Source organism: Mugil cephalus, chromosome 21 (genome assembly GCF_022458985.1).
Source record: "Mugil cephalus isolate CIBA_MC_2020 chromosome 21, CIBA_Mcephalus_1.1, whole genome shotgun sequence".
Classification (NCBI taxonomy): Eukaryota; Metazoa; Chordata; class Actinopteri; order Mugiliformes; family Mugilidae; genus Mugil; species Mugil cephalus.
The window spans coordinates 662,179-687,639 of record NC_061790.1 but is presented as its reverse complement, the minus strand read 5'-3'; the positions used below and the strand labels follow the sequence as shown (position 1 = coordinate 687,639).

The window sequence follows — 25,461 nt, the reverse complement described above, 5'->3', positions numbered from 1 at the left end:
ACACCTTGTCCTCCATGTTTTTTGAGTTGTTCCTGAAGTGCTTTTGTGTGTGTCTGTGTAAGTCACTGGATGTGTGCTGGGAGCTTCATGTCTAAGTAAAATCCACACTAATGAAAGTCAGGTTCAAACGCTTCATTAAAAACTAGATGCAGGACAAACAAAAGTGCAAAGGACAGAATTTATGTCCTGAACTTCATGGCGCTCACAGCCTCTGGGAAGAAGCTTCACTTTTGTCTTGTTGTTTTAACCTTGAAGACGCAGCCTCGCAGCCAAGTGATACACGCAGATATCGTTCTCCAGAGTCTTGATCCATCGGTACAAACATGGTCAGTAAATGTAGATATCATAGTTTCTGGAGAGAATGACCTTGTGGTTCTAAAGTCTCTGAATCCATTTGTGTTCATTTGTCTTCTTCTGAATCTTCAGGTATTTTTTTTTCAGTTGTGTGACCACGGGACATAGATCATTCATCACAACTAGACTTGATTCAGTTTTCTTTCCGTTACAGCGTAAAGTCTGCGTTACCGTACTGTTAACTTGCTGTTAGTGTGACCATCTTTGTGGAAAACCTTCACTGATCCTCTGATAAAGACACAGCTCAGCAGCTTCGTTTGATCCTCTGTCTTCGCTCTTCATCAGTGTCAGAGGTGTTTTCTCAGTCTCAGTCTGGTCTGCTCTGTCACATCAGGATCATTTCCACGAGTCTGGCCACAAAATACCCTGAACACACAACAGGCAGCACCCACGACTGCACAGTTTGTCTTTGAAATGCTTTGTTCACCTTGTGGAGTTCACTGTAAAAGCTTTCACATTCCCCTGAGGCTCAGCGGCTGCAGGCTCTGAACCAGAGACTCAGAGACCCAGAGAGGGTTACCTGCTCTGAAACAAACCAGCCTTTGTCTGGTTTCCCCCTGACACTTTAAGTAGATTGTTTACAACTTGTTAATCAGATTTCCAGGACAACAAGAGGAACATTGTTCGTATGTGAGCTCGTGAAGCTGAATGAGTGGAGAAGGTGGAGGACAGAGGAGTTTCCTTTCTTAAACACACAGTCTGCACTTTCAGCAAAGGTCTGTGTTTGTGGTATTGGTAGTTTGGCTGTAAGTCATATCAGATATGATGAAGTGTGACGTAACAGCAGATATAAAACAATGTCACTGAGAGGCTGGGTGTGGACCTTTTGTTTCTTTGCAGCCTGGGCACACAGCAGACTCCTCAGAAACACACAGCCTCCTCCCTCAGGACAGATTTAATCAAGGAGCAGGACAAGCCCTGAAGGAGACGTGGGTCCTGTGGACAGAACTCGTCTCAGTGTTGGTTGAAGTCCACTTTAACATCCAGCTCTTTGGAAGCTGGTGAAGGCTCCAGATTGATTTAAAGCTTTTATATGACGGCTGACTACATGTTTAAAATCTGCTTTGTTCTGAAACATGGTCACTAAATATGTTTTCATAGGAAAAGGAGTTTAGCTACACAACAAAACTATAGACAGAAGAAGTGACTGACTGGTAGGTCACTGAGGTAGCGCAGGTAGATCGTGTGTAAGGGTGGACATCGATGACAGACCTATCGATTCTCCTTATCGACGCTGTTTGTGCCGAATGTTTACGTCCCGGTCCAGATGGTGGCGCTGATGCACCTAAAACCATAAAGCAAAAGAAGAGTCGTTCCATCAACGTACATCACATGACGAGGAGGAAAACGCAATAGCGGAGAGATTGAAACAGTGCAAAGAGACGACACTTTAGTAGAAGTAGAAGTGACCAGAGCAGTGTTCACTCGGCATTAAATAGAAAGACACGTGTTCAACTGTCTCTGGTCAAGTCTCAGCAGAGCAGAGCGAGTCAGGACCCAGTCACCACTTTTCTGTCTGTTTTCTTAAACAAGATCTTTTTTCTTGTTTAGAAGCTCAATAAATTTGCTGTTAGTTACGTGAATCCAGGATCACCTACTTTTATTAGACCAAAACTGATTGATGGGGGAACTGATGAAACACAATCAGTAAAACACTTTCGATGTCCATCCCTAGTCGTCTGTTTTTTTCTCTGGTTTCTGTGTTGGACTCGATCACGCTGCTTTCTGTGTGTGTGTGTCCATCTACTGACCAGCTGTGATTTAAACGCTGCATCAGAAGCAGCTCAGACTCAGACCAGTTCACGCAGCTCTGCTGCTGCCAACACATGGCTCCTTTTATCTGACCGACACAATTATTCAGTGTTTGTCGCTCGGCCTCCTTTCACATGGAGCCAATCACAGAGTTATCTCAGAGGAAAACAGTTGTTGTTGGTTTGGTGTTGTGGTTCTGAGGTCCTGGACTCATTTATCTGCAGAACAGCTGGTTTTCTGGAGGATTTTATTTCAGACTAAAGCATGTCTGCTGACTTTAATCAGCAGTTTTTAGCCCCTACGAGTCTGTTACTGATGAACATCTTCTGGAAACTCCAGCCACCCTGTGTCTGCAGGTAAACACAGTGTGCGCTCTGACACTCGGTCAGTAATGTGATGGATGTTTCGGGGGCCGGGCGCCCCCAGCAGCATCTGGAGGCCGAATGAAAAGAACTATGGCGGACGCTCGCCTCTGCTTTGTCCATCCACTCTCTGTCTCTCTCCAAGACAAAGCTTGTGTTGGTCTAACACACTTCACCACGCTGTCATTCAGCTGCTCGGCTTCCAGAGAGGAGGAGCCATCTCTGGTGGATCACTTAGATCATTTAGACTCAAATGGGGACCAGGGGCCCCCACGGGTCCCTGAGGGGACCCTTAATGATGTCTGACAGCCTCGAGTTGAAAAAACATGTTTGAATTCATACTGAAGTGTAAGATCCAAAGGTAAATCTGCAGCTTGGTGTTAATCACCAAATCAGAGCCTAAACAATAATAAAATAAAAGTCTGACGTACGACAGAAACATAGTCTCATCTTTAAGGTATCACACAGGGCTCTGGGACGGACAAAGATATTTTAATGACATTAAACTCTTATTTCTGAAGAAAACAAAGACGTAACACCTCGACCTATTTTCTCCTGGTATTAACTGTTGGAATTTAATTAGCTTTTCCTTGTTTCCTGTTTTATGTTGTACTTCCTGGCTCTGTCCCTCCCATGTGCTGCTTGGCTCCTCCCATCATCAGTCTCACCTGTTAATCAGGATGTTAACGTCCTGACTTTCCTTTGTCATGTCTGTGTTTCTGCCTAGTGTTTATCTTCTGTTCCTCTCAGGTCACTGTGGAAATAGTGTTTTCTTATAGTTCAGGAGAAATGTTGAAGCTCTGTGTGGTGACCTGGTGACCAGGATGAAGGTTTGTGAATGTGATGTGTTGAGCTTTTGCTCTGGAGCTGCAGTTAACCTCCTGCTGCTTCAGGAGCAAACCGCATTTGATCCTGGATCAAATCTGATTAGAGTCTGTTTATCTCAGCAGCTTGAGCCTGACTCTGTCAGCCTCTCTCACAGCAGCAAACTCTACATTCAATTAACCTCGATTAGAACAAGGAGATCAATCCTTCACAGCACCCGAACGGCCTCCTGGGGGCATGAGGATGAGGAGGATGAGGATGAGGATGAGGATGAGGAGGATGAGGATGAGGATGAGGAGGATGAGGATGAGGATGGGGGTAGGGGGTGGATGAGGGTCTGTAAACTGTCAGAGAAATGAGGAGTGACAGCTTTAAAGGCCTGTTCAGACCTCACATTAAACACTCTGATCACATATATATAATATAATGAGTGCAGGAGATCTGGGAGTGAACGAGAGATTAATGTGAACTAGAATCAAGTCCTGAAATCCTGGAACATGAGCAGGTTCTGTGTGATGGTTAATTACTGGTGTGATTCTTTAACCAGAGGTCTGGCCTGTGTTTGGCTGTGTTCGCCCTGAGAGGAGCCATCATCACGAGGCCTCTGGGTCTGAGCGTCAGCTCCTCAGACTGTGTGGACCTGCTGATGTGCCGGGTTCTGCAGACGGACGGTGAACATAGGCCACTGTTCTGCAGGAAGTTTGAGGCTCTGCAGAGGAGGAAGCAGCTGCAGCACCACACCAAACCCAACACTCGGGCCCCACCTGGGTCGAGGGGCCCCGCCCGTCTGCCCGCAGTGCCAGGACAAGGACCCCAGTCAGCCAGGACAGGAAACAGCCCCCCCCCCCTCCCGCTTATCCAGGCACACTTCCCCCAGTGAGGAGAAACCGGCCCCCTCCTCCTCCTTATCGAAGTCGGCCTTTGTGCTTCCCGTAGGGAGGTGGAGCTCATTTTGGTTCTCAGCGTCCCCCCTGCAACAACACAACCCCCCCCCTCACCCCCTTTACCCTATTTTGTGCTGCACAATTAGTCCCAAAGAAAAAGCGTAATAAGGGAAAGTGTTGGAGAGTCTGCACTTCACACAGTGGAGCTGATAACAGGTTTTACCTTCGTCTCACAGTAACAGCAGCGATTAACTAATAACTAGAACATCTCTTTAAAAACGCTGAGAAAAGGAGTCTGGCTGTGAACGGAGAGTTTTGTTAACCCTCCATCCACCCTGACCACCTCTCACTGACTGCGGTTTGTAAAACTGACACTTCACCTAATAAATACAACACGTTTCATAATGAGCTGATTAATCAGCTGTCTCATCTGCACCGTTAAACACTTTTAAACGTCCATTTCTGGATGAAAAGCGTCTCCGTACTCGTGGTGTGTTCGAGGTGTTTCTGTTTCCTGCTGTTTGCAGCTGACCTGAACTTCCTGTTTCCTGTGTCCGCTCGGCCTCCAGACAAAAGCGAAGAAGGAAAACAGTCTGATAAGTGATTTGAGTGGATTTATTATTTATTCTAAGAATAGTCTGAGGCCTCTGCAGCTCCATGTGACACATTTCTTCTTTAAAATCTTTTCTTTTTCCTGTTTCCTCTCAGCTGCTCGTGTGCGTCTTGTTTTATTTTTTAAATCGCTGCCATTCTTCTTCTGGATGCTGATGACGCTGATCGTTTTTATGGCACACTGGTGTTTTCTGATCGTCTGATGGAAAAAGGAACTCATTTGCCACATCATTAGGGACACCAGTGAACGCAGTCTGATCTAAACCCTAATCTGAAAGTTGATGTGGAGATGGAGTCGGTGAATTAACTGGATGATCGACAGAATCTGTGGTGCTGTGAAACTTCTTTGACTTTGGGAGATGAACCAAATGGAACGAGCTGTGACGTCTCTCTCACTATTTCACTGAAAGCATACACGATGTCAGCTGGCCGCTCGTGTTTTACTGTGCAGGATGGACGTCAGTGCCTTTAGCTTCACTACTAGTGATGATGAATATATTCTAATATCAGAGTCCTGAACTAAATCCTCCTTCACGTCTGATGTAGAAACACAGTCAGAAAGGTGATAATTCAACAGGATGGTTATTGTGGAGGATGGACTTTCTGACCCACTGACTACTATGTCAAAATAACAGGAACATGTGACAGTTGAGTCGTACTACACAGCTCTCTGTTATATATAAAGCTCAACACCAAACCCTTCATGGAGACTTAAAGCATATTTTACAGCTTTTAGTTGCTCTTGTCTTCTTTCGTTTCACTGCAGGTGCTTTGCTTGGAGATGGAGCTGCTGTCTGCATGTTCCTAGTTTGTGACAATGATCAGATCCTTGTGGCTTTTGGATGAAACTTTGCACTTAAATCATGTCAGTTTTCACGAGTCAAATATTTTAGCAAACAGGTGGCATTCCTCCAGACACGCTCACAGTTCAATCTGCACACTAATCAGATTCTTTTCACTTCCAACCGCGTGAATTCCCTCAATATGTCGGCCTGCCTGAGGGAGGGGGGTGAGGAGGGGGATGAGGGGGACGGAGGCTCATTGTTTGTGAAGAATGGGAGGGGTCACAAGTGGCAGAGCGTCCTGCGAGCCGGCAGATGGCCGATGGGATGAGCAGACAAAGGTACTCAGCAGACTTTCTCCTTTCAGAGCTGAAGGTCTGAGCTCCACGACACAAAACAGCACTGGGCCGATGGCAGGGGGTGGGGGGGTGAGGGGGTGAGGGTTCAGCCTCCACTGATCAAATACTCTCAAAAAGCCTTCGTTCTAGGTTCAACACACCAGAAAATAAACTCTGGAACTGACGCATGTAGATGAAGGAGCGGGAAGCTTCATTCTCCCATTAAAAGAAAGACCTCAACCTTGTGCATCATGCATATGACATTTAAACTTTTCCTCGCTGTTAAATTTCCTCCTGTTCAAACCAAGAGAACATTTCTTCTCACGTTTTCCGTTGAAACACGAGGAAAAGTAAAGATATGTGTATCTGAAAAGAAGGGTCTCATCATGGTGGATCTGGTGGAGGATGATGGATGGTGTTTGGGATAAATGTTTGAAGGATTTATTAATTAGCTGGATCAGTGGCTCCATTAGTCGAAGTCGTCTCTGGCCTTTTCTTTAATGGAGGACGTAAACAACCAGAAGCTTGTGGTTAAGTCACAACCGCCTGTTGAATCCTGTGGAGTTTATATAACTTAATACTAACTCTTCTCCAGCCGTCCACGCTGCACGTCCTGTCCTTTTTCCATGAAGGAGGTCAAAGGTGTGGCGATGCGTTCAGGGGGGGCTCGGACCGCTGGGACAGGATGGGCGTCGCTGGCTGAACCTCGAGTCCTCTTTGACCTGTGACCTCAGGAAATGAATTCATTAGAATGAATAAAGATTATTATTTAGTCTTTGTACTCATCCTGAAATCTTGAGTTCAAGGTCTACCTCAGCCGTCCTCAGATGAAAGTTTGTCTTTAAAGAAAAAAAAGAAAGAATGAGGGAAGAGGAGGAGAAAATCCAGAAAACCAAAACAAACTCAAAAAACCTTCAGCTGAGACGTCATGGAAGAGCTGAGCCGAACGAGGCTCGTACAAAAGGAAAGTCTGTGCTGAGGCTCATGAAGCCCCTCCCTCCCTCCCTCTGTTCTCCCCCAACAGATGAGCGGGTGTGAGGAGAAAGGGCGAGCCACATAGACAAACACAGGGGGAGAGAGAGAGGGCGAGCAGCTGGAAGCGACAGAGCGTCAGTGGTGAAGAGAACGAGGAGGACGAAGCATGAAGGAGCTGCTGAGGAGCTGAAAACACGCCGGTAAAACTCTGTCCACATATTTTTATGGACGTGTTTAGTTGTTAGTTACTGTGGTTGATTCATTTACATTCAGGGAATCTGTCGCTTTTCAAGTTTTTTAAATTTTGAAACATTTCCTCACTTTGTTTTAGCTGTGTGCTCCTATAAAACGTATTACAACTAGTCGATAACATATCATCCAAATGTCAAACAGCCACGGCCTGTGCTTCGTTTATTGTCTTGGTTTATATTAAAGAACCGAGAAGCTTTTGTTTTTGTAAACCTGAACAAGATGTTTCAGTTTGATTCAATGAAAACATTAATGAATCATGCAGACAGCAGCAGCAGTAACAAAAACGGATCAAACTTTTCTTTAAAGTTACAAACCTGAGCTCTGTGCTCAAACCATGTGATTGTGTTTGTAGCTGATCGTTTGTGCCTTTATCAATCATTCTTGTTTTGTTCTTGAAAACCCTATTGTTTCTCTGGGTCAGATCTCTGTCCAGGTTTTTATCGAGGACCCATCGGGGGGTAACTGGTCTAGACTTGGTGCAGGATCCAAAAATCCAGGATCTACACTTTAGAACCAAACTTGTCAAGTCAAAACTACCAAATACACTGCTGGTCCAAAGTTTACACACTGGTTACGGTCTCTGGAGGACGTCCCAGGCCCCGGTGAAGCTGAGCCTCTTATTTATTTACCAATGAGACAAGCAGAACATCTAAATATTTCTAATGTATGGATGGAGCTAGAAAAACACCATCAACAACTCTGCAGCTGTTGTTGACCCAAACCAATCACTAACATTAGCCTAGACAGCATTAGCCTAAACAGCATTAGCCTAGACAGCATTAGCCTAAACAGCATTAGCCTAAACAGCATTAGCCTAAACAGCTAACTTAAACATGACCCAGCTAATGTTCACCTAAACTAGCTAATTTCAACCTAAAATGGCCCTAAAACATTGTCCTAAAACCTAACTGATTGTGTCTTCTCGTGTGGACAAATGAAGGATGACCATTTTCATTGAGCCATTTTGGAAACTTTAATTTTTAAACTTTCATCAGGTGTTAAAAAGTGACTTTATCAGCTTGATTTAGTGGAAAATGTGCAGATACGTTTCTAAGTCCAGTAGCATTTCACGTAACGTAGCTGAGTTTTATTAAGACATTTAACCAACAGAGCGCATTTAAAAGTGTGAACATGCATCAGTAGCTAACAGGAAGTGTGGTCAGTGGATAAATGTCGCTGCCGTGGTGTTTTGTAGTCTGTCTCGTGTTGATCAAGTCCTCCTCCTCCATCCTCATCCAGGTTGTGATGGGAAATACAGACAGTCAGAGCAGTGTCGTCGCTCCTGCCAAGCCTTCCTGCTCACTCAGGTTTTCCTCCAGGAGGGAGGAGGTGCAGTCGGCTCACAGCTGGTGGAGGAGCAGCCAGGGAAATTGCAGGAGCCGGGAGAGGAGCTACGTGAACCAGCCCTACACCTCCTGGCATTATGAGCCGGCGCCCAAAGCTGCCAGAGGAGACGCTGGGAAGCTGAGGGCCGGGTCTTCGGCTCAGGGGGGGCTCAGGGGTCAGTTTGGATTTGTGGGGGGAGGGAGTGGGAGCGATGGGAGTAACGGGAGTGATGGGAGTAACGGCATCTGTGGCGAGCGGATGTCTCTGAAGAGTGGCGGCAGCCCTAAGGTGCTGCTCAGTAAGGACGGGAGCATGCGGGTGGAGTTCAGCAACGCCCGGGTGGCCCCCGTGGAGCCGCAGGGGTCAACGGGCCTCGCCGCCACCGCCATCGCCACCGGCCCCACCGCCAGCGCCACCGCAGGAGCAGAGGCGACGCTCCGCACCAGCAAAGGCAGCTCTCTGAGCTCAGAAGGCTCCTGGTACGACTCACCGTGGGGAGGCGAGTTGAGCGACAGTGTGTTCGTCTGTGGGCAGGGAGAGGATAACGCCGTCAGATACACCAGCTACTCCTCCTCCAACACCAAGGAGAAACACAGCAGCAGTGGCTACGGCGCCTTTTTTTCAGCACAGGTGGAGGATATCTCAGCCGGATTTACCTCAAACCTCCTCTTCCCCACCTCCACTGAAGGATGCAACACCTGCTGCTCCAGTCGAACGGAGGACAGCGGCATCGGAGACTCGGTGATCCTGCAGTCCGACCTGAGAGACTTCAGTCTGGTGCCTCCTACCAGCGTTTACAGCAGCCACAACACGCTGGCCGCCTTCCCCATCACGCCCGACACCTCCCTGCAGCAGCAGCAGCTGAGGAACGCCTCCTCCTCCTCCTCAGCGCTGCTGGACGATGTTATCCAGGAGGAGGAGGGTTTGGTTGGAGGCGTGGAGCAGCGTTACTCCTCCTGCACGCTGCCCTGCCGCAAGGCCGAGAACGCGACCACCGCTGGAAACAACCGAAAGGACTTCCTGAAGAGCCGAATCAGACGACTGAGTGACTGGACAGGAAGTCTGAGCAGGAAGAAGAGGAGGATCCAGGTAAGATCAGTCAGGACTGTTTTAAAACGCTTAATTGTTTAATCGTGGAGCAGAAACATGGTGCTCTGCTCAGTCACGGCATGTAGGAGGATCTTTCAGGTCTGAGGAAGCACTTGGAATAGAATAAAAGAGGCCCTTTAATGGTTGGTTCTTCAACCATACTCTCACCCAGTTAACAGTAATGACGGGGAAATTATGGCCTGTAAAACTGACTTTTAAACTCTTCACTGCCTAAAAGAAGTGTTACCAACAAAGCAAATAAAATGAGTTCTCTCTCTCTCTGTGGTAAAATAAATCCCAGATTAAAGCTGCTCTCTGGTTTCAGGAGCCGAACGTCAGTAACAGCACCGATCTGTCCATCAATGGGCTGAACTTGGGGCCGGCCGGCAGCAGCTCACTGTGGTCCTTCAACCCTCTTCACTCCCTGAACCAGAACCCCATCCCTACAGTCCACTGTGGCTCCTCGAGGAGCCTGAACCAGAACCAGAGCAGCGACGCTCAGCGGCAGAACGTCTACGAGAACTTCATGCAGGAGCTGGAGACGGGCTGCAGCAGTGCGGCCGACCAGACCGAGCCATCGGAGGGGGATGAGGGGGAGGAAGGTGAGGGCATGGACGGGGAGGAGGAGGCAGGAGCAGGGGAGCATCTGGACGACCTGTTTGAGAAGGAGCAGGGCATTGTGCGACGGGCCGGGTGGCTCTCCTTTAAACCTCTCATCACCGTCAACAAGGACAGGAAACTGGAGCTTGTCGCCCGACGCAAGTGGAGGCACTACTGGGTCACACTGAAAGGTACCAGAACTGGGGAATGAAGCACAAATATTTAATTTAATTAACATTTGTTCGTAAACCAGTGAGATTTAAGATGTTTGAGCTGTGTAAAAGTGACATTGTGGGTCACGTGGGGGCTAAGTTTTAACTTGTTTTATTTTTTATTGAACACAGACAAAAGAAACATAACCACATAACATAAAACCTGCTATTGTTTTAAGTCTGTGAGGGGGTCCTGCCAGGGCCTCTGGACGTCTCTGTCCTCTGAAGCATCTCGTCTTTCTGTCCCTTCAGGTTGCTCTCTCCTGTTTTACGAGACGTACGGGAGGAGCGGCGCTGAACACGACCGCTCTCCTCGTTACGCTCTGTTTGCAGACGACAGCATCGTCCAGGCCGTGCCCGAACATCCCAGGAAGGAACACGTCTTCTGTCTCAGCAACTCACACGGAGACGTCTACCTGTTCCAGGTGAGTGAAGGACTGTGTCGAGGTTTTACTCATTATTGAAGGAAATCCTGAGAACACCAAACCTTCACAATCAAACTGAGTCTTAGTCAGGAGCTCTGCAGTGTCCTTGAACAGTTACTTTTTAATTCTGTGAATATCTGTACTGTGGTGGCATTGCTACAGAGGGTTTCTGGGAAGTTTCTCTCCAGTTCTATTTTTGAGTCAAATGCCTCTGAGTCTCTTCTCATTCCAGAGCACAGCAGTGTGAACAAATGAACGGGGCGTGAGGCTGTGGATTCTTACCACAAGCATGCACATGCAGTCATTTTTAGGATTTGTTGGTGAAGATCTTGCTGCATCGCTGAGGGAAAGACGATGGTAGATTCCAGTTTTGGTCTCAGCAGACATGTGTTTGTTCACTTCTTCACTAAAAGATGTGATAAGGTGACAGTCCTACATCACACTGCTACAGTAAAGACCTGAGGCACCTTCAGATCTCACATAAAATCCGGTCACATCTGTCCCTGTCTTCACACCTGGTCTTAATCAATTAAAATGTGTCTCCATTAATTCGTCCTCAGCCAGAACTGGAGATCTGAGCTCAGTCTGTGTGTCAATCAGCAGCAGCGCCACCATGTGGTCAGTAGAATATTGCATCAGCTGAAGATGGAAAGACTCTGACATGTTAAGATCTGATTTATTTCAGAGAAAAAAGGCTCAGATTAGACCTGAACTCTGAAGCTTCATCCATCCTCAGAGGAACCAGGTCACTGAGAAAGAAACATCTCTGATAGTAAAGGAAATAAATAAAGACAGCACTCATTAATGAGGAGAGAAAGACAAGGAGAAGATAAAGGTCAGAGGTCAAAGGACGTCTCCTCCGTCCTCGTTTGCAGACGCTACAGTGACCTGGTTTAACTAGGAGGAGACCATCAGTTTGATGAGCTCAGAGAGCGCTCCTTTATTCCCAGAGTGGAGCTGGGAGCTGGAGAGAATTAATCACACAGGAGTCTTTCTCCAACACTCTCTGCTGTTCACCGAAGAGGAGGATTGAGCGTCATGGAGCTGGAGATGAAGGGTGGAGGAGGGAGAACCGCTGCTTCACAACATCCTGCAAATTACTGCAACAAATGCTGTTTACGACGCAGGGACGTGTTGAGAGGAAATGGAAGCTGCTGCTTCACTGACTTTATGCTGAGAAAGCTGTTTGTTCCATCGATCCGATGGAAGATCAGGAGAGGAGATCATTTAAGGATACAGTAAAATCTCCAACAAGGATCAAGAACAAGGGATGGAAATATTCTCATGTTCTAGCAGTTTTGTCAATGCACCAACGTCGACCAAGAGAAAAACTGTTCTGTAAAAGTTCCTCAGTTTAACAGAAACTAAAAAATGCACTGATTCATATTTAAATGTATTTTCTTGTTATGTCTTGATGATTATTTTTATTATTTATGAAGTGGAGTCAGAAAGCTTCTGAATAACTTATCTAATGGCATGACAGGATATGACGCTTCTTAGGACATGGAAATGTGAACATTGTTGTCCGCAGTCTTTAGTCCTGTAGCTGAGTCCAGACCAACAACCTTCTCCGGCTCTGAGCCGTTTGTTTTAATCGTATTTATGAATGAAGCTGATGTTGAGATATGTGCCGAGCGTTTCTAGGCTCTCCCCACATCCTGCAGCTTTTTCCAACTCTTATCCTCTGTCCTGTCCAGGCCACCAACCAGACCGACCTGGAGAACTGGGTGACGGCGATCCACTCCGCCAGCGCCTCCCTGCTGGCCAAGCGCCAGGGGAAGGAGGACACCCTGCGCCTCCTGCGCTGCCAGAGCCGCTCGCTGCTGCACAAGATCGACATGGACGGGAAGATGAAGAAGATGGCGGAGCTGCAGCTGTCCGTCATCAGGGAGCAGAAGAACAGGAAGGCGGTGGAGAGCCAGGTGAGTGTGAGGGATTAACAACAAATCCAAAGCAAAGGGCAGTGGACGTGTTGGATTTTTCTTCAAGGTGTTTCTCTCATGTTGTTAGATCAGACTAGAAGTGAACCCCGGATGCTTCCATCCTCACAGTATCTAATAACTTCCAGATGCACCATCATTTAAAAGTGTCTGAAGCAGTGACTCAGGTGTTTCCGTCTCTGGGTGTGTGTTCACGCCTGTAGCCTCAGACCTGAGCTCAGACTGAGCAGCAGTGATGAGGTCTTCCAGGATGAATCTGTGCTGAGTCTGAGCCAGAAACTTGGTAACACAAGTCGTTATGTAACAGCTGGGAGGATTTTCTGGCAGCGGAGCAACAGATAAATAACGGAGCTCAAACTCACGTGGAGCTCGGCCTCCGTTCCAGATGTTGGAGCTAAAACAACACACGTCTTCCAGCTAATGGATGACGCTGCTACCGTGAAACAAGGCAAATGTTTAAAGCATCTTCTTCAAGCTGAAGCCTGGATCCCAACGCAGTTAACACTAGTAAAATCATTTATTTTATATTTAGTTGTACAGTTTCATTGCTGCTATGACTTTTCACACAGTTACGCTACATTTTTCAGCAAAATGTTTAAATACGTTGAAAAATCAGGAACATCGCTTTTGTTGTAAAAAAGTAAAGACTAGAGCTGTGAATGGATTAATAACAGAGCGGATGCTCCTGTGTTCAGATCCTGCAGTGGGAGCAGAACCTGGAGAAACTGAACCTGGATCTGTTCAGACTCAGGTGTTACCTGTCCAGCCTGCAGGGCAGCGAGCTCCCAAACCCGAAGAGCCTCCTGGCCGTGGTCAGCCGGCCCTCCAAGAGCACGCTGGGACGCCTGGGAGTCTTCTCGGTGTCCTCCTTCCACGCTCTGGTAAGAAGCAGCCGAGCCGCTGGAGCTCTTAGTCACAAACCTTTTCCAGATGGTGACTGTGTGTCTGGACTCGTCAGGTGTGCAGCCGGGATGAGATGACGCTGCGGCGTCGCACTCGGTCTCTGTCAGGAGGAAACAGCAGAAGAAGAGGTCTGCCGTCCTCTCTGAAGGCTCTGGACAGACGCAGCAGAGACGCCAAACACCCGCCGGTCCAGGTAACGCATCACGCTCAGAAAGACACACACACAGATATCGTCCTCCGCTGCATCTGAGTGATGTCTGGAGTCTGGGCTTCCTCTGTCAGCTCCTCTCTCTGGGTGTTTATCTCGGCTCCAGGTCTCTGCTGAGTATCACATGACGAAGCCTCTGATCTGATCTGATGTTTACGGGCGTCTGCCTCCTTCAGTGTATCTTTGGTTTGTTCTTCCTTCTTAAAGCTGCAGCGCTTGTTTCAGACTCCAGCAGAGAAGAAGCTCAGAGCTGATGTTCATGAATCAGCTGATTGTGCAGCTGCTCTCAGAGTTTAACTTTAACTGACGCATGGTTGAGCTCATCTGTAGCAGTAGATAATAAAATCTTTAATTTCTCTTTTCATACCAGTTTTCTAACCATTGCTACTCATTTCATTTGTACGATACACAAACTTGTCCATGTGTGAAATACAAATACCTACGGCTTTTATTCTTTTTCGCTTTAGAACAGACGACCACAGCTGGAAAACATACAACACGTATATTGTATGAATCTGTATTGTGTTAACGTTTTAATAATGATAAGTCTAAACACTCAGTTTGTGGTGCACACTATTAATATAGATTAAAAATAAAGGATATTTGATTGTGATTAATGGTATTTGCCAGTGAGTCAAAGGTTTGTTCTCCTGTCAGTAACTGGTTTCAGCAGAGAGTTGTTCACAGAGAGTGAGACTGTGGGAGTTTCTGGATTCCTTTGTCTTCCTGATTAAACCGTGTGTTTAAACGTCTGCAGCTCTCAGTTAAATCAGTGTTTTTAGGTCTGATGGTTCCACTGCATCGACTGGGAAACACAGTAAATCCTGTTCACACCTGACAGTAACGTGACCACGTGTGATCATAGTTTTAAACTTTCCAGCGCTGACCTGAAGCACAGGCAGAGATTCAGTCGTTTCATACGCTGGTTCTAGTTCTCATCAGCTCCAGGAGACTCTTTTAAAGTGTCATTTCTGATGGGCAGGCGTCACGTTTAACGGCTAAGCTAAGCTTCCTGTCAGGGAGTCATGTGACGCTAGACGTCGTCTCTCCCTCAGAGTTTCAAAGACGAGGTGGACATGTGGAGTTATTCTGTGCTCTGCAGGAGGGAGACGTTTCCTGGAGCTCTGCGCTGAGTCTGGAGGCTTTTACCGTAAGAACGTTTGATCCGTCCTGGATGAACGATGGGGATGTGACTCATGGTGCAACGATCCCTTTCTTTTATGTGTTGATGTCGAAAAATGTTCACAACACAACCTTCCCGACGATGTGTTCACTGACCGTCGGTGGTCCTCAGACTCCAGGCTGACGGCGGCTCCTCTGCTCTGATTACCACTCCGGCTTCACAAACCAGTCATTTCAGCACCACATTTCTTTCCCATGGTTCCCTGGGGCTGGTTCTGGTTTTCATGCAGCTTTTTTTTATCAGCTTTCATTAACTATAAATATAGACTGAGGACGTATTTTTGGTTGGTGACGAGTAAAAACTTTGTGTGTGTGTGTGTGTGTGTGTGTGTGTGTGTGTGTGTGTGTGTGTGTGTGTTGTGTCTCTTGTTGAATACTAATGTTGTCGGCCATTTTTCTCTGATAACATCACCACCACTGATCCAGTTTAAAGTGGAAAGCGTGTCATGGTGTCCACACAGTCTTTCTGCCTCCACCTCCCACTGCCACAGGACCTCTCCTCCTTTCCTCTCCTCCTTCCTCTGCTCCTCCTTCAACCTCCCTCCTCCTCCGTTCAGCTTCACCATTTATTCAATTTAAAGCTCCTCTATGTGTTTATAGAATCACACGACTAACAGGTGAACTAATGGATGTGAATCTGCTTCCTCCTGCAGACTCTAGACTGTGAATCCACGCAGAAGGAGGTGGCGCCCCCTGGAGGCCGAGCTGCAGCTCTGCAGGTAACTTCATTTTTCTCTTATTGAACAGACGATGGGACAATAAATTCAGATCACACATGGAGACGAAAACAAATCAGATCAAACTGATACTGAAGCCAGAGGAAGGAAGAAGTAGTAATAGTACTAATAATAGTAGTAGTATCTGCTGAATCCTCATGAATGAATGAGTGTGTTGAGGCCTGGAGCAGTGAAGCGCTGGTGCTTGTGGCTGAACTGAAGCGTTGACTCCTCTTCTCTCCGTTTCCAGCCGTGTGACGAGCAGCAGATTCCAGCTCGCGGAGTTTTCACCCTGAACATGTGTCGAGTCGATGCAGAGACAGAGTTGGGTGAGACTCTTCTCTTCATCTATGAACAGTGAATGAACCGACCTGTCGTTGGACAGAGACAGATTCTGATCTGTGCTAGTCCAGGTCATTGAATGTCAGCTGGACTGAGGAGGAGTTTGGGGAGTTTTTCTAGTTTTGATGAGGATATTTTTCCTGAAATGTTTCCTGTCCAGGTTTCGCAGTCACAGGTCACCTGGACGGAGCAGGAAGGAGCCACATCTTTGTCAGCGAGGTGGATCCTCTGGGACTGTCGGCCAGAGACGGTAAAAGTCCTACGAGGACGCCTTCCTCAGATATCATGATATCCACCCACGGACCCTTTCTGCAGTGCTGACAGTACCCGACTCTGTCTGTCTCCGTGTCCCCTCAGGCCTCAGGGCCGGAGACGAGGTCCTGGCTGTGAACGGGGACGCTGTGTCTGGACTGGACCTGGACCTCATCCAGAGTCTGTTCAGTCACCAGAGGCTGCAGCTGCTGCTGAGGAGGGACGAGACTCCGGCGCCGGAGGAGCCCGATGCTGTCTGGCCCTGTCCCAACGAGCCTGAGGACCCCAGGGAAGTCCTCACCTGGACCACAGGTACCCGGGAACCATGCAACAGGTCCCACGTTTAAAACCAGCTTTCATCAAACAGCATCAACACAGACTGGTGGTCTCACACCTCAGCTCCTTCAAGATTTAACTAAGATGTGAGGTGGCTGAGAGGGAGACCTGGACCAGACCTGGACCAGACCTGGACCCAGAATCTCTAGAAACACCACAGAGCTCACATGTTCTCCAAAGGTTCTAGTGAAACAGAACCAGGTCCACTCTCCGTCTGGACGTTAGGATCAAACCAAAGAACCCAAAGTTCCTCCACGTTGGGTTTTTACCTCTTAAAGTGAATCTGGCTCCTAAATGCTACTGATTCACTACATGCTACATAGCAATGCTAAGCTAACAGCCACCAAGACTACATGCTACATATCAATGCTAAGCTAACAGCCACCAATACTACATGCTACATATCAATGCTAAGCTAACTTTCACTACAAGGTGGATGTTTTGTTTTTATTATCTTCAGTTTCACCATTTGTCCACTAGATGGAGGCGTTGGACTGGTTCCATTTTGTCTGTCCCTGATAATTACAGTTCTGTTGAGTCTGGTGTTTCAGCAGAGACTCCACAGAATGTACAGGCTGGGGGCCACTACAGAACATTCCTCCTGTCAGCTGGGAGGAGTTAAGTTTATTTCTTGGTGGCATGTGTTCCCAGGTTCTTCGCTCGTCCCTGATCCAGCCGTCGTCCTGCTTCCTGTTTCTGAAGACATGTCTCCGAGGCCGTCTGAGGACAAGGAGCCGGCTGAGCAGGTGAGCTTCAGGGTCATTGAGAAAACCTTTAAATCTCCACCACAACACATTTATATTATGATGACTGGACCGTTGTTGAATCAGCGGTTTCTGTCCGATAAAGTCGGATAGAGATGGAGACAGAGGGTTCCTCATGCATCTTCATAATATCTGACACGATGAATCCAAAGGAGGCAGCTGTTTCCTCCTCAAACATACCTGTAGAAATCCTTCCCCACAATCCTCTGAGGGTTAGATGACCTGCATTCAGCCTCATAATCCGAGCTTAGTCCGTCAGGAGAGTGTTCGCTGTGAGTAAAGTCAGATTAATGGCGAGAGAGGGTCCGAGTACATGTTGTTTGTTAGCTGCTCCTCTTCTCACGGCTCCGGGAGGCGAACTTTGACCCCAGACTCATCGTCCCTCAACATGGGAGCTCTGTGCTGGGTGCTTCCCCTGGAAGAGGACGGGGAGACGCTGGAGGAGGAGGAGGAGGAGGAGGAGGAGGAGGAGGAGGAGGAGGAGGAGGAGGAGGTGTTCCAGGGCACTGGGCTGCTGGAGCGTCTGGTGGGTCTGCTGGATGAGGCGGCTCGGTGCCTGGGCTGCCAGCGTCCACCCGACGGACTCACTCTGCTGGTAAACAGGCCCATGACGCTGAGCTGCATATAGAGTGAGGGAGGAAAGGTCAGAAAGGTGGAGACAGATGAGGACCAGTTACCTCGGGACAGTCAGTAGGACAATCAGGACTTTATGAAATAACAGAGAAGCAGCAGCTTGGTAAGAAACGGTTCCTGTTTCTTGTGGGTTAAATATTTTTTCACATCATGCAGCAGAATTAAAATTATCTGCAGCCTGATGTGTGTTGGTTTATCACTGCTGCTTCAGCCCTGTTTGTACTTCTGTGTCGTCCTGGTCATAGTTTTATTGACGGTGTCCATGTCTCCTTGGACTGCTCTGGTTGGACGGTTTGTTTCCGTGTGTGTTTAGGTGTCTGGTGAGGCCGTCCGTGGTGTTAGCTGTTAGCTTCCCCGTTAGCTGCAGCAGCCTGTGTTTATATGTTTAACCACCTGCTGGTGTTAATCCGTCTGATCTCTCACTGAGCTGCCAACTTTCACATGCCCAGAAATCAGCCAGACACATTCAGCTTCCTGATTTACCCATACCCATCCAGATTGGTCGAGGTTCAGGCTGGTTCCGGTTCATTTAAACCTGAGCTTTGACCTTTTCTTTCAGGTCAGTTTCAGTATTCATTCAAACAGACAAACACTTATTCAGACGTTGGTTCTCAAAGGCAACTGTCGATAATCGTGATGTCTCTTCTTGCTTTTATAATAACTTGAACAAACATCAGAACCATGTACCTAAAACTACCTAACTGCTGACTGGGCGCTGGGGCTGCAGCCAGACACAGGGAGATCTCCTCACGCTTTGGTTTCACAGTCATGACGCCCACTGGTTCTGCCGCAGTTTTATAAAACCGGGTTCCGTATGTGATTCCCTCTCAGAACATGGACCAGGTCTACTCGCTGTATCGGACCTTCCCAGAAGGCCAAGCGGCCAACATTCCCAAGAACCCGTACGGCAGAGAGGCCGGCCTGCAACCGGCGAGCCCCGCCCACCTGAGCGCGTGTCAGCGCCTACGTAAAGTCATCCAGGAGCTGGTCGACACCGAGAAGTCCTACGTCAAGGTCAGAAAGCTGCAGAGACGTGAAGCAAGTCAGACGGCTGCTCCACTGCAACTCTAACACCACAATTACACCGCAAATACACATATAAGAAGAAAATAAAGAAAAAGATCAATGAATCTGGATTCAAATTTAAAAAATAAACCACTAATATGTCTCAGTATTGCTCAGTCTTTTGTGAAACAGCTGTTGTGTTTTATTTATTCTTCTGTAATATATCATCACTCAAACCGAACAGTGAAATGAATGAGTGTTTAGTGACGGATTGTCTTTGTCTCTGCCAGGATCTGGTCTGTCTGTTTGAAATCTACCTGACGCCGCTGCAGAGGGAGACCTTCCTCAGTAAAGACGAGGTAAAAACCAAAGAAAGACGAGTGAACGCTGGTTAGGTGGTTCTGGTTTGTCTGACACTACCTGTCTCTGTCAGATGGAGGCGCTGTTTGGCAGTCTTCCTGAGATGTTGGATTTCCAGAGAGTTTTCCTCCAAACGTTGGAGGAGAGGATCGCTGCCTGTCCCAACTTCAGCAGCCTGGAAACACCTGAACAGTTCAAGGTGACGGTTTAGTTTGGTTTTGTTGATTCAATCAGTCATTTATTTATAGATAGATTTTACTTTTAGCATCATGTCCTATTCTACAGTATTTTCTACATGTTTTCCTTGTTGTTGTATCCGTATTTTAGTTGGTTGTTGCAGATTGTGTTTTTAGTGACCTCTGCTCAGGCTGTTCTTTAGTTTTCACTCTCTGAGTCTGTTCTCATTTCCAGAAGCTCCTGTTCTCGTTGGGTGGATCCTTTCTTTACTACGCCGACCACTTCAAGCTCTACAGCGGCTTCTGTGCCAACCACATCAAAGTCCAGAAGGTTCTGGAGAGAGGTGACGATCAGAGAACAAACCTATTTTAGTCTGAATGTATGACTCCACTGAAACTTTAAACCTGCGTCTGTGATGCAGCGAAAACTGACGGCGCCTTCAAGCACTTCCTGGAAGCCAGGAACCCGACCAATCAGCACTCATCGTCTCTGGAGTCCTACCTGATCAAACCTGTTCAGAGGGTCCTGAAGTATCCACTGCTGCTCCGAGAGCTGGTGTCCATGACCGACCCCGAGAGCCCCGAGCACACACACCTGACAGGTAACACACACACACCTGACAGGTAACACACACACGCCGGACAGGTAACACACACACACACACACACACACACACACACACACCTGACAGGTAACACGCACACACCGGACAGGTAACACACACACACACACACCGGACAGGTAACACACACACACACACCAGACAGGTAACACGCACACACACATACACACACCTGACAGGTAACACACACACACATACACACACCTGACAGGTAACACACACACACACCTGGCAGGTAACATACACACACACACACCGGACAGGTAACACACACACACACACACTCACACACCTGACAGGTAACACACACATACACAGACCTGACAGGTCACACACACACACACACACACACACACCTGGAAGGTAACACACACACCTCTGACACCTGTATGGCGGAGGGTGCAGTGAGGACTCCAGCCTGTAGGGGGCACCTCTAGCACCTTTAGCACCTTTAGCTGTGGACATGCTAATCAGCTGTTGTTCCTCTCGTGTCCACTCAGAGGCGCTGCGAGCTATGGAGAAGGTGGCGAGTCACATCAACGAGATGCAGAAGATCTACGAGGACTACGGCTGCGTGTTCGATCAGCTGACTGCAGAGCAGAGCGCTGACAGGCGGCAGGTAGAGCACGTGGATTAAATCTGTGCGACCCAGTCATGTGACTGGAGAAGGGGCGTCGCCCTCAGTTCTTACGTCAGTGTTAACGCAGAAACCAGCGTCTGACGTAGATCTGAGCTGAGGCCGTTACCTGCTACCTGACCTTTTACTGACACATGTGAACAGTGGACAGAAGAGCGGCTAATGGATTAGCATTAGCATTTAGCTTAAAACGTCCATTAAAGTCGCTGCTCTGCTGTAAACGCTGATCAAACCTTATAAATGATCAATGACAGCTCATATCTGATATTTACACATATAAACTTCATCATATTTCATAGAGAAAGTATCTGGTGACATGTGAAATGTTGTTATGACTAAATGTAATAATTAAAAACTCTGCCGGCTGAACCTATGACGGATAAAAAAGACTAATAAAGCTTTTCATCTGAAGATGGACTGAATCAAAAAGTGTCCCTACTCCTGCTCCCAGGTGAGGGAGATCTCGATGGGGGAGTTCCTGGTGCACTCGGCGGTGGTGTGGCTGAACCCTCTGCCCTGTCTGGGTCGTCTGAGGAAGGACCCGGAGCTCACGCTGTTCGGTAAGAGCGCGCTCTCTTTGGTTTTCTCTGCCACGAAGACCAGAACGTTCATAACGTAGCTTCTGTTGCTCCTGTCAGTCTTCAAACAGGCCGTCATCCTGGTTTACAGGGAGAGCTGCAAGCTGAAGAAGAGGACGGTGAGTCCAGTCCTGCTCTTTACCTCACACCTGAACATGGTCCGTAACGTTTTTAAAACGTTTCAGACCAGACTTGGTTTGATTGCATTTAGTTTTACTCACATCTCTGTGGAAGCCTGTTCCTGCCTAAACACAGACACAGAAATGTCTCTTTTTCCCTGCTCACCAACTCATGCATGTTCTGTTCCTCCATATCTATAACTATTTAAAGCCTCTTTGGGTAGAAAAGCAAAATTAAGTTAATGAGTTAATAACCAATCAGTGTGTGTGTGTGTTTATGTGGTGCTGGACAGACCGGCTCCCGCTCAGCTGATCTGGACCCCTTCAGGTTCCGCTGGTTAATCCCAGTTTCAGCCGTCCAGGTCAGACCGGCCAACGTCACAGGTCAGTGGCCAATCAGAGGGCGGTGGAGATCTGCGTATGTGTAGTTACAGCAGCTCCTCCACCAGGGGGCGCTCTGCCGGTCTGAGCCGACTCTGTGGTTTGTTTCCAGGCTCCGAGGACCCGTGTGTCTGGGAGCTGGTTCACAGCCGCTCGGAGGTGGAGGGTCGACCGGAGACGGTGTTCCAGCTGTGCAGCAGGTACAAACATCGTCTCGGTCCAGATTCACACCAGGACTGAGACACGTCACCAGTTAATAGAGACCAGTTACCTCCAGATGTTAGTTTACTGAAAAATAGAAAATCCACGTCTGGAGAAGGTGATGGACATTTTTGTCGATGATAAAACAACCTCATCTTCTGTTCGTACCAAAACTTCTTCTAAATCTGTCGGTCATCGTATCAACAACATAACACAAGTCAAAGTTTATTTCTGACGCACTGAACTAAAGTGTGGTTCAGATACAAAGTGATCATTGCACTGATGCTGAAACAGCAATAGAATGAAACTAAAACTAAAATCAATCAAAGATGAAGGATAAAAAGCCAAGGTGACACAAAGAAACAGGATTTCTGTGTAGCGGTGTGTTCAGGGGCTCGGTAAAATGTCAGTGTTATTCTAAAACGAGCAGGCGGCGAGTGGAAAGCAGCAGGGACAGGACTAACGTGGTCACGCTGCGTTTGGAGCAACATGTGCAGACTGTCTCCCTGTTATCAGTCGATGAAGCTGAAGCTTCGTGGTGTTTCTGTTTCAGTGGCCTGGAGACGAAGGCCAGCGTTCTGCGAGCTCTACGGTCCCTCATCAGAGACCGGGCCCCCGCCGGCTCCCTGAGGAGGACCAGGCCGTCCACAGCCGAGCGGAGCAGCTCCTGGAGGAGGAGGCAGCAGCGCTGTGGCCCTGACGCCCAGAGGACGCCTCCTCGTTGGCCTGAGGAGGCCCAGAGACCTGACAGCCTCCTGGGGGATACCTGCTCCGAGCCCCTGCTGCCCAGCCACCGGCACAGCGCCGCCACCGCCTCCGCGGGGAAGAGGACCAGACTCTGCTCGCTGACCGGCGAGCTGGAGGCCCAGCTACAGAGGCTGAACTTCGCCGAGGAGGAGGCCGAGCGAGGAGAGGAGAGCAGATGGAGCTCTGCAGGAGATGTGCTGGAGCTGGGCAGCCTGCTGGAGAGAGACTTCAGCGTTCAGAGCATGACCTCCATGGTCAACGAGGACTGTTTCTACGACGCCGTGCTGGGGATGCAGAAGGCCACCGTGCCCACGCTACAGGGCTAAAGCTAACGAGCTAACATCTCATTAAATAACATAACAACTCCTCCAAGTCAAACGAACAAAAGACATAAGACGAAGATAAAAGAAGTTTTTCTCATCTGCACCAGTGGCCTTCTGTCCTTCTGCCTTTAGTCACTCATGTTCCTCAAATCACAACTGTCTTTAAAATTACTGCTTTAGTCTTGAAACGTTAAAGTTGCATCAATCTGATGTTTGTCCGTTAAACTCATTCTGAAGTATTGTGAAATATCGACACCCATGAAACAATTCTCAGCATTTTTAAGTAAATAAATGCAGTTTACATGTTTGACTTCCAAAAGAGCAATGACAGTTTAACTCAATGTGTCTTTATGTTTCCTTCAGTCGCCCAAATAAAACGGATGAAACATGTCAGAGAAACACTACGACAAAAGAGCAAAGTCATAAACAAAGAGAGAGAATCGTTTTCTCTCAGACAAACCTCGGAAACTTTTCCAGGAACCGTGGAAAGTTTCCTAGAGTTTTCCTATCGGATCAAACGAAGCTGAACGATTAGACTCTTTGGTGGAAATGATCTAACATGTCGTCTTTTTATGTAGCAGATTAACTGAACAGAACTCGTGTTGTGGGTGTTTGTTCGCTGCCTGAACTTGTGGATATTTTTTAAACTCTGCAGTTGTAAATATTCTTCTATGTACAGTCGTTTTCTCTGTGCAGCAGATTATTGTTCTTGACAAAGGTGGTTCCAGGTGAAACCCTGGAGCTGCTGGATGCTTATGTTCATATTTATATTTCAGTTTTGTGACCGAAGCCCTAGAAGGACGACAGTGTTTCACTTCAATGGAACTTTGCAGGTTATTTTTTATTAACTGTTAAAGTATTTGGTAATTTATTTTCTTAAGACGTGTGTAGATGGTTTTTATGACCAGTGAATTGCAAAGTATTTAATTAAAGGATTTTTGATCTTAACGTTTCCTCCTGAAGCTTTTTTGTCTCCAAATGAAATGTTCTTGTTGTGTTTCAGTGAGTGACGTGTTTGGAGCAGCTGTCAGGCTTTGGTTCATTTAGCATGAACCAGCCTGGTGCTTTTCACACAGACCAGAGCTGATCTAGAGTTAGCACAGTGAAAACACACTGTTAAAAGAGTCACTACAGATTTGAGCTAGTCAGAGAATAATCAGTGATTCAGTTTATTAATGTTTAGGCCTGAAGGTCTGAATTATGTACGGTTGGTTTTTGGCTGAAGGTTTAGATTTGTTGGGATAAGACGTGTGTTGTGGATGTTTCTGCAGTGGCCTGATGAGGAGCCATGTGTTTGAACCAGGTGTTGGAGCAGGAAACACTGAAAACGTGCAGGGCAGTGGCCCCAGGACCAGACCGAGAAACGCCGGGACACGGTAACGTTTCTGATTTAAAGCTGGATGAGGTGAGATCAGTTTCTCTGGTTTAAGGAGCTGATAGGTTGGGTTTACTTGAGCGTTCAGTCAGATTAGCTTCACGTTGTGTGAATATGGTTTGGTTCAGATGTAGGTTTGTTAGAGTTAGCTTTAGGCTAAATCTGTGGTATTTGGGTAAAGATGGGTTTTGTATTAGATATAAGATGGAAGAAGGTCAGGTTCAGGTTGTCTCAGGTCCCGTGGTTTTCATGGCTCAGATGAGGCTCGGCTGGGTTTCATCTGGGATCAGTATGAGCTAAGCTGGATTCATTTTAGTGAAGATAACGGTGATGCTTGGATCGAGACAAGTCTCCAGGAAATATTTTAAGATACAAACTGTTTCTGGACAGATGGAAACACGGTTGTTGGTGTAGTTGAAGTTTCTGATCTCAGCTTCATCCTTTTCTTTGCTCTTCCCTCTGAAACAAAGAAGCATTTCTATATTTTCATTTCTCTCTGTGATCATGTGCAGCTACAAACGTCCAGTTCAGGACAAAGACACAGGATGATAATTACATTCTACATTATTATATCATTTATATTTTAAAGCACGTGTGTCCATCACACGTCTGAAGGAAGAATTGATATTTCTATCTGAAAATAAATCAGCTGATTCCACTGAGCAGGAAAAGGGTCAGAAATAGATGGATAGTTTAAAGGTCTCTCTGTGCTGATATGTTGTTCTCTGGACTCACTGATGAGTGTTTTAAAGAGGAACCTGTTTCCTCGGCTTCTGTTCAGTCGGTGTGAACATCAGGAATGTGCTGAAGTGGACGTTGTTTAAACGCACACGTACCTGAAGCGACTGTAGGACGACGAGCAGCGTCTGACT

At 47.4% G+C, this 25,461-nt stretch overlaps 1 protein-coding gene across 3 annotated transcripts in view; it reads left to right on the top strand.

The window, feature by feature from the left end:
- Nucleotides 1-24,162, top strand: part of LOC124998865 (rho guanine nucleotide exchange factor TIAM2) — a 32,478-nt gene extending 8,316 nt beyond the window's left edge. The window contains exons 3-25 of one of the 3 annotated variants that reach the window (XM_047573479.1): nucleotides 6,934-7,084; nucleotides 8,376-9,551; nucleotides 9,877-10,342; nucleotides 10,616-10,788; nucleotides 12,486-12,710; nucleotides 13,424-13,609; nucleotides 13,687-13,824; nucleotides 15,675-15,740; nucleotides 15,988-16,066; nucleotides 16,240-16,329; nucleotides 16,437-16,643; nucleotides 17,319-17,413; nucleotides 18,896-19,078; nucleotides 19,360-19,428; nucleotides 19,503-19,628; nucleotides 19,841-19,949; nucleotides 20,028-20,207; nucleotides 20,729-20,847; nucleotides 21,317-21,425; nucleotides 21,504-21,562; nucleotides 21,856-21,946; nucleotides 22,056-22,143; nucleotides 22,698-24,162. In XM_047573479.1, coding sequence (XP_047429435.1) covers nucleotides 8,382-9,551; nucleotides 9,877-10,342; nucleotides 10,616-10,788; nucleotides 12,486-12,710; nucleotides 13,424-13,609; nucleotides 13,687-13,824; nucleotides 15,675-15,740; nucleotides 15,988-16,066; nucleotides 16,240-16,329; nucleotides 16,437-16,643; nucleotides 17,319-17,413; nucleotides 18,896-19,078; nucleotides 19,360-19,428; nucleotides 19,503-19,628; nucleotides 19,841-19,949; nucleotides 20,028-20,207; nucleotides 20,729-20,847; nucleotides 21,317-21,425; nucleotides 21,504-21,562; nucleotides 21,856-21,946; nucleotides 22,056-22,143; nucleotides 22,698-23,217 — 4,548 coding nt within the window. In that variant the 5' untranslated portion in view covers nucleotides 6,934-7,084; nucleotides 8,376-8,381 and the 3' untranslated portion in view covers nucleotides 23,218-24,162. Of the gene's footprint in view, nucleotides 1-6,041; nucleotides 7,085-8,375; nucleotides 9,552-9,876; nucleotides 10,343-10,615; nucleotides 10,789-12,485; nucleotides 12,711-13,423; nucleotides 13,610-13,686; nucleotides 13,825-15,674; nucleotides 15,741-15,987; nucleotides 16,067-16,239; nucleotides 16,330-16,436; nucleotides 16,644-17,318; nucleotides 17,414-18,895; nucleotides 19,079-19,359; nucleotides 19,429-19,502; nucleotides 19,629-19,840; nucleotides 19,950-20,027; nucleotides 20,208-20,728; nucleotides 20,848-21,277; nucleotides 21,426-21,503; nucleotides 21,563-21,855; nucleotides 21,947-22,055; nucleotides 22,144-22,697 lie in introns of those variants that run through there. The other 2 variants (XM_047573480.1, XM_047573481.1) reach the window with 2 other exon arrangements.
- Nucleotides 24,163-25,461: the final 1,299 nt, after the last annotated feature.